Source organism: Gekko japonicus, unplaced genomic scaffold (assembly GCF_001447785.1).
Source record: "Gekko japonicus isolate JY-2015 unplaced genomic scaffold, Gekko_japonicus_V1.1 scaffold239, whole genome shotgun sequence".
Classification (NCBI taxonomy): Eukaryota; Metazoa; Chordata; class Lepidosauria; order Squamata; family Gekkonidae; genus Gekko; species Gekko japonicus.
The window spans coordinates 1294707-1303600 of record NW_015163611.1 but is presented as its reverse complement, the minus strand read 5'-3'; the positions used below and the strand labels follow the sequence as shown (position 1 = coordinate 1303600).

At 40.4% G+C, this 8894-nt stretch overlaps 1 protein-coding gene across 1 annotated transcript in view; it reads left to right on the top strand.

Annotated features, from left to right (window-relative positions):
- Window positions 1-3566: 3566 nt before the first annotated feature.
- Window positions 3567-8894, top strand: part of ATAD2B (ATPase family, AAA domain containing 2B) — a 94157-nt gene continuing 88829 nt past the window's right edge. Inside the window, exons 1-2 of the mRNA XM_015407334.1 lie at window positions 3567-3575; window positions 4487-4641. Of these exons, the coding sequence (XP_015262820.1) occupies window positions 3567-3575; window positions 4487-4641 (164 nt within the window). The remainder of the gene's footprint in view (window positions 3576-4486; window positions 4642-8894) is intronic.

Sequence of the window (8894 nt, the reverse complement as noted above, 5' to 3'; positions counted from 1 at the left end):
GGCCCTTCCCCCACCCTTTTACTGACAGGGCCAGTTAGAAGCCCCCCCCCCAACATTCTAATCTCTCACCGTTGATGCCTGAAGCAGATCCCTGCAGAGGCCATTTCAAAAGGTTTTGGGGGGAATTCAGCCGTCCCTGAAGGGATTTTTTTTAGTTTTTGGATTTTTCTACAAACCCAGGAAGTCTACTGACTATGTAGGAAAAGCTGTTGGGGGAGAGTGAGCCCCCTGTTGGTGGAAATAAATATCAGCACAGGGAAAAAAACCCTCTAGAAAATAGAATAAGGATGAGGGTGACACCTGACAGATCTTGCATTCCGAATAGAATTTCCTGTTTTGGGATGCTCATTCTTAATTGTTTTCTTCAGTAGTACCTGTGAAGAGGGCTGTTACCCTTTGATTTTCATGCACTTTTTTCTGCCATTCAATATTTCTTGCCCTTAGGCCCAGTTTTCAGTTAATTGATGTATACTGTTCCAAAGTTTCAGTTGTGGAGTTACATAATTTGTGGTTTATTGTATTAACCAAATTCGGTAGAACATAGGAAGAGCCGTGCTGGATCAGACCAGTGGTCCATCTAGTCCAGCATCCTGTCTCACACAGTGGCCAACCAGTTCCTCTGGATGGCCAGCAACAGGGCATAGAGGCCGAGACCCTCCCCTGATGTTGCCTCCTGGCTCTGGGATTCAGAGACTTAGTGCCTCTGAATGTGGAGGTTCCCCATAGTCACTGTGGCTTAGGAGCTATTAATAGACTTATCTTCCACAAGCTTACATAATAGTGTATTCACCTGTTTATGGTGGGGGAATATATTTTTTTAAATTGCCTGGACTGCGAGGTAACAGCAAGCCTCTTTATAGTCTTCTTAATTTCAGCCCCCCCCCCCCCCAATTCCCATTTTTTTTGGCTTCATAATTTCCAGAAGTGTTAACAGCAGGGGTGGGCAAGCCCTGGCATGCATGCCAACAGTGACAAACCAGACCATTCTGCTTGGTACCAAAGGCCAGGTCTCCACCCCGACATCCAAGGCACTGGTATCATTCCTGGGCATGGGTGAAGGCAGCAGTTGCAGTGTATGTCTATGTCATCTCCTCCCAGACTGACACAACCACGGGCAGAATCTGAGGCACATTCCTGAGAATGGTATTGGGGGGGAGGGGGGGCTTGGCTTGTTCCAAATGTCTCTGGCCAAGTACAACTTCATCTCCCACCCCTATTTGGTTGACTCGCACACCAACATCTTCACAGGTAGATCTTGCAGGTTTATGGTATTTGGTCTAAAAACAGGTAACTTACCCCATACTACACAATAGGAGCAATCGTAAGCAGGTACACGTAGAAGTAAGTCCAATGTTATTATTCAGCTGTGCTTACTCTCAGAGTGTCTTCTTAATTGCAGCTGCTATTTGCCAGTCTTTAAGATATTTCAGGACTTTTCATTGTCTTTGCATTTAAACTGAGTGAGAACCACTTAACAATTTAAAGAAGCAAGCTAGCATGTAGTATATTGGGAGTTTCAACTTAACCTCTGGGTCCATATATCATCAAGGGTGAGATACGCTAGTCTGACTTGGACACAGGTGAACAGAGCCACAATTTGTCCTGTCCACTCAATCCATACTTAAAGTTGGAATCACTTTTTTATTGTTTGGATGTAAGTGGAAGTAATTCTAAAGTTTTTTTAAAAAATAATTCATTTATCCGCCTGTCTTCCTGAAACTCGAGGAGGATTGCAAAGCGTAAAAATCAATTCAAACAAACAGCATGGGCCTCCAATAAACAATGCAATAGGACTAGGATTACAGAATTGTCTAAGGAATGACATACCATACTGCAGAAAGAGGGTTGCAAAGGTAATGTGGTAAAAGGATGGTGATGCTGCTTATGATAAACTTTGCAACAATTTACAATCCTATCTGTTATAGGATTTAACCTATAAACACATAGGTTAAGTGGCAATCCTATTTGTTATAGAAGAAGAAGAGATTGGATTCTTTACTCAGCTTTTCACTCCGAGCGGCTTACAGACTCCTTCCCCTCCCCATAATAGACACTCTGTGAGGTAGGCAGGGCTGAGAGAGCTCTTTCAGGAACTGCTCTTTCAAGAACAGCTCTGACAGAACTATGGCTTGTCCAAGGTCATCCAGTAGCTGGAAGTGGAGGAGTGGGGAATCAAACCTGGTTCTCCCAGATTAGTGTTCGTGCACTTAACCATTACACCAAACTGTCTCTGTTATAAAAGCGACCACCTGAGCCGTTCCATTATACTATAGTCCTATACCTAGTATTTGACCTAAGGCATGATTTGAAGTTTTAAGGAGGCACACTTGTGTGTTCCATGTAGACATACCTAACATTGTGTCTGAGAATGTGTGCGTGCACACTAAAGCCTTGAATAAAATACCTTGAATAAAATTTTGTTGGTCTAAAAGGTGCTGCTGGGCTCAAACTTTGTTCTACCGCTTCATACCTACCTGAATCTATTGTTTGCGCTTGCTTATCTGAAGGCAGCTACTCATCAGACCAGTATTCTGTTTCTAACCTTACAATTTCAAATGTTTTTTCTTTGGCAGCATTGTTGTGTTTTGCAGAATTTTTTTCCTTTTCCAAACAGTATATGAAAGAGAGAGCACGTCTGAGTCTTGATAATACCCTTCATTTGCTGCTGTATGAACTCTGAGCTGGCCTAGCGCTCAGTTGAACAAGGGAGTAGCTAGTCCGTTAGCGAAGTCATTGGAACACCTTTTTTTTGTTGGAATTGCAAGTAGCGGTATATTGCCTGTGAGAGTTCTGTAACTCATTTCCCTCTGTATACATTAATTTTCCCCCAAAACATTTTTGTAATAAGATGAGATTAGTGGCAGGGGATTTAACCTATAAACACATAGGTTAAGTGGCAGTTATATTGAATTTTATGGGTGAATTTTAGCTGTTTCTACTGATGCATATAGTTTGAGGCTAAAGCAAGTCATGATCATGTGGAAATGAGCTTCTTAAGTGATGGTGGTTTAACTTAGCATTATGTTACAGGTTTTAAACTTTCACATTACCGTCTTAGGACACATCATTGAGTTTGTGCAACTTCACCAAAAACAACTTCAGGCCTTTGAGCTCTTATTTAAATCAATTCTGACAGTTTCACATCAGAACTCTGCCAAAGTATTTATCAGGCTCTGTAGGGGAAAAAAAAATAAAGTTGACAAATGATTATCCACTATTTTTTTTTAAAAAAAAAATAATCAGTAGAGTGATTTTGTAGAATATTCTAGCTTCTTGTTGCATATTTCATTTTTTAAAAATCCTTTGCATTTAACCACCCTTGGTTTTAAATTAAGCTTGAGTATAGCTTGCTGCTTCATATCTTCTGGCAGTGATGCAATATTTCTGCCTCGTCTGCTTCTTCCAGTTGAGCTTTCACACTCTGCTCAAACTGGCTTGAAACCTGTTGTGTAGCTTCCCTTTCTACCTAGCACAGAATTACTCAGGATATTTAATAAAGGATTGACATGCGTCACTGGCGTAATAGTGCGGACACACCTTTGGTAGTTCACATAGCATGTATAAACATGGCTGTGGTATGGTAGTTTGTAGTTTGCCTGTAGTTTATATTGATTGCATGTGTGTGCATATTTATAGTGAGCTTGACTTACAGGCCTTTAGTTAATTCAAGACAGATCTGTCGTGTACACTTATTTTACAGCTTATGCACAGATTTCTTTGCTTTCTAATGCTTCTAAAATATAGTTTTCTGGCTGCATTTGGCGACCTCTGAATTCAGTAACAAGAATGGTAATGCTAGACAGTCTGCTTGAAAGACATCCTGTCTGCTGTTACCTTGGGGTCGAAAACGTTTCTGGTGCCCAACGAGAACTGAGTGCATGTCATAGAATGCACCTTCATCTTTTTCCATGTCAGACATGCAGGAGTAATCCAACAGAGTTATCCATATGAAAGGATTCCTTGAGGTCAGGAAGTGTTCATTCCGTTTAGTAGGAAGAAAAAAAAATGTCGATGACTTCTCTGAATTTCAATTGAATTTGATGTCTTCAGTGTCTGCCTTTAATGTTTAAGGTTGCATCTGTAATGAGGAGAAGGTATAAACATTATTCTGTAGAATGAGGGGTTTTTTTTGGTGGCATACAGATTCCACAGCTTGTATAGAATGTATTGTATGATCCTTGCTATCCTTGGGCATCCTGAACTACTCCCTGCGCCTCAACTTGCTAGAAAATCTGACACAGCTTCTTAAAAAGACAGTGCAAACTCTCAGTTCTCCCGTACCTTCTTTCTGTAATTAGACTTCCAAGTTTTGGCTTGGATATTTGATAAAATTCCCATGGCTTGATAAAAAGCAGTACTGGACTGTAGTTTTATGAACTGGCATTGATTTCATGTTCCCCAAGAGGGGTAATAGAGTCTTTCTTTGCTGATAGGAGCCAGATGGCATAAAATGAGGTAAACTTTCACTTTTCTTTTTCCTCCCTAGAGAGATGATGGTAGCGATGGTAGCTTGAGCGATAGCCACATATCTCCTCCAGCCAAACGTACCTTGAAACATGCTGATTCGGTATGCAAAGACAAATCGAAATCTCGCAGTACTGGGCAGCGAGAAGAATGGAGCATCTCAGCTGGACAGTCCCGGTAAGAATATTAAATATTTATCTGAGGGAGTTGCCTGAAATTTCTGTCTGCTGTAAAATGACACTGAATCTGCCTCACTTTGTATTGGAACTATGCATTACATGGCAACAGCATTTTTGTGACTGTCTCCTTCCCTCCGTAAATTTCACTTTGTTCTGACCTGTTCTCTTCTGACCTTTCCATAATAAATGAGACATCCAAAAATGTGGAGAATGATTAGTTTGGAAGTATGAGGACATGGAGGGTATATAGGGCTCATTTTATTGCACATTAGAGTATAAGGTAGGGAACTTGGCATGGGAATATTTTTTTTTCCTTGGCATCTCAGTATTTTTTACAATGTCTAATTGTGCGGTTAGCCAAAGCTTTTCTATATAAATAAAAATAAAAGTGCATATGCCACTGTTTGTTGCTTCTTCCCCTGTTGCTTTTCTTTTGAATGACAAGTTTTTGTTCATGGGAAAGGAATATAATAGCTGCATCTCTTAGTCATTAAAACATCTGAAATTCCTCAGGATTTTCTGTACCTATCGTATTATGGCCCATTATTAACTCATCTAATGTTCTGAGCCTAGTGGTGGAAAACATGTGATCATCTTTGTTACTGCTTGATGTTTACCTTTCTGTTAACCATGTCGTTGACCTGTAAGGCTGCTACATAACTAGGGCTCAGCTTAACCAAATTGACATAAGTCAACTTCTCAAGCCAGTTTGCCTGAACCAAATATGACTTATACAGTCTTCCTTGGCACATGTTCCTTGAGAGCTCTTTTGTTCTGCTACACGCAGAATACCTACTGTTTCGTTGTGCCCGTACATAAATGGCGTATGAAGTGTGGAGGCCCTTTGTTGTCCTCTAGGATTTTCAGAATTGCAGAGGTAGCTGTCTAAGAATGCTGATTTTCTGCAGTTAAAGCTGAAATGGGAATGTGGAAGTCACATGAGTCTGTGATCCATCAGTTTCTGTAGTAGATAATATTTGTGACTCCTGCTTCAAATGTTAGTTGCATGAAATTAGAAGTTCAAGGAACTTTGGCACCTGAAAACTGAATAGCTAATGTACACTGTTATTGTTAGTGATAAATAGTCCTATATCCTGTTTGTAATTGAATCAGCATCTAAACTTCATACCTTGCTCCAGCGTTACTAAGATAATAAGTTCAAATAAAAAGATGGTTGTATCTTCTCCAAAAAGGGGAAAAACCTATCTCATTGATGGAAGAAAGAATAACTCTGTGATTTCCCCTATAATGGGAGCAAGAACAAAACAAATCTATTCAGTTTGAAACACAAATACATTGTTTTTTTTGGAGCTGCACTATTCTTGGATACTTGTATGAATAAAGTAAATGTTTTTAACCTTTGAAAAGAGTCAGGACTAAGGCTTCCGGTGAGGAATTATGGGTGACTGACGTCTTCAAAGAATGAGAAACACTGTTATTGGCAAGAAAGGAAATTCCAGCTGGCGAAATCTTCCTGGATCAAAGGGAGATCACTTGCACTACTAGCAGCTGCTGCTCAAGGGTTAACTGCAGAGATGGAGGTTTCGCCGGGTGCTGAGTTGAGCACAGGCCCATAGGTCCCGTGGGGCCCACGGGGCCTGCCTCCCCACGGTTTTTATGGGCCCCTCTCCAGTCCTCGGCTCCCCCTCCCTCCCCCCGTCACTGCCCTCAGTCGAATAGCTGGTGACTCCGTGCCGCCTGCTGCTGTTCCTGGGTGCCTGCCTCCCTCAAATATTTTTTTAAAAAATCAAGAGCTGAGCCAAGGTTTACCCAACCAGGCTGCAAAGCAAACAACTCATCGTACAATGAAAAGCAGACGGAAGAAACTCCTCCACTTTCTCCGGGCTGGACCTGCCCTCCTGCCCCCTCCGCCCCACTCGCCCAGACCCTCGAAGAAGGAAAAAAGAACAACCCCTCGATGATCCGGGAGTGCTGCGCGAAGCGGGAGGCACCGGCGGCTGCCCGGCAGAGTCAGCAGCAGCGGGCCCGGCGGGGGGCAAGGTGTCCCGCGCGAGGTGGCTGTCTGGGAAGCCGCCTCCTTGTCTGTGCATGTGGAGCCGCCTCCTTGTCTGTCCATGTCCACCCCAAGAGGGAGGGAGATGGGGAAGCTCGGCAGGGCGCTTGCTGGTTGCCTGTTGCCGAGGGAGGCGGAGAAAGAGCGAGAGAGAGCACCCCGGCATGCCTGCAAGACCTGCTGTTGGTGGTGTTCTCCTCCCCCCTTGGTTGCAGCCGGGGCTGCCTTAGGAGTCCCACCAATTAAATCAAAGTTAATTTAATTAACTTTGATTTGATTGGATGGTGGTCCCCTCCCCAAAAACTCCTTAGCTACAGGGCTGGCTGAGCGGTCTGGAGTGCTGTGATTTCATCTGCTCTCACAGCTGCAATGTAGCCTTTATATGGATACTAAGCCAAGCTGTTCTCATTTTTTGAAAATTTATGAACAGTCAAAATTTTACAGACAAAGAGATTTTCTCTGAGACAAAGACACGACTCTTTACAATGAGATAAGCCTTTTTTTTGAGCCTACAAAGTAAAAAGTTATCTGAAGGATTTATGGACTTAAAAACTTTTGGCAGAAAGCTTAATAAAGAGGATATATAAGAGTTTTGAAAGGCAAAAGGGGACAATTATTTTTCTAATCTCTGATTTTAATTTTATTTCTGACAAAAGTGCGTATGCAGCAGAATTACTAGCTAAAGATAACAGACAGCTGTGGGATTATTTTTTGTTTATTCTAAAAGACTGTACTTAATTGGTGGATTTTACACAACAAAAGAGAAGGGAATGACTCAGACTTTGACTTCCGTTGCTATGGTGATTTGACTCAAAGTAGTGGAGAGTGAAAAGTGAAACTGCTTGATCTGTAAAGTTTGTAAGATTTGCTTTTGGATTTTATCTTACAATGGCAAATACCAGAAAAAAACTAGGTAGGAGGGGTTTGATAGACTTATCTCTAGAAAACAATAGCTTTACCGGATTTGATTCAGAAATTGTTTGAACAAATGGGAAGTAAAATGGAAGATCTTGGAAATAAGATAAAAGATAAGATAGAAGCCTTTGAAAGAAGATTGGATGAAAGGCTTGTAAAAGTAAAAGAGGGAATGACAGGAAGTTAAAAATTGGAAATCTCTATAAAGCAAATGTCTGGAGAGGTAAAGCAAATGAATGAAAAGGTAATGATTTTAGAGAATAAAACAGAAGATGTGGATAGAGAGCTGGAAAAAAAGTAGACAATTTGGCTTTAATGGAACTGAGAGAAAAAAATTCTGTTTGAGATTTAGAGCTATTGTAGAGGTTCCTAACGAAGATAGTAGAGAAAGGATTATTACAATTTTGGCAATTTTTTGAACTGAGAAGAGGAAGGCATGGAGACAGAAAGTGGCAATGTCTATAGAATAAACTTTAGGTTTGCCAAAACAAGAAATGTCCCAAGGGATACTTTGGTTTATTGTGTGAGAAAGAAGATAAGGGATCAAGTGCTCCAACAACATTTTAATACAAGATTAAAATTGACAATACAGATAAAATTATTTTGAAAGAAATCCCTATTACAATTTTACATGAGAAAGGATGCCTTCCTGACTGAAAAAAGACAGAAAAAGATTGTTTTTCTTTTTTTATTTTTTTCTAAGTACCTGAAGGTACACTTTTATTATTTTTTCCATTATATACTACAGACATACAAACATACATACAAACAACCCCCATCTACCCCCCACAACATATAACATAACAAGAGACTTTTTCGTTTCTTCTGCTTGTTAGATTTCTAAATTCATTATCTATTTTATTCCACTAAGCTTATCTTTTCTGCGTTCTCAAATTACTACATTTATTTATCAGTTGCATTTACATTATACCAATCGTAGAATCTCTTCCAAGTTTTTTGAAACGTCCATTCTGTACCAGCTCTCATCTCAAGTGTCAGTTTGTCATTTTCCGCCGTTTCAAATATTTTGTTCACGTACTCTTGTTTTGTTGGTATTTCCATTGTTTTCCAATATTTGGCATATACTATTCTTGCAGCTGTCGACATATGAACTATCAAATACCTATCTGGTTTATCAAAGTCTTTCGGAAATATATTCAATTACAGTATCTCTGGAGTAAACGGGATATTAGTTCTTATTATTTTTTCCATTATCTCATGAATCTATCTCCAATACCTCTTTGTAACATCACATAGCCACCACATGTGATGAAAAGAACCAATCTTATTTTTACATTTCCAACATTTATCAGAGCAATTAA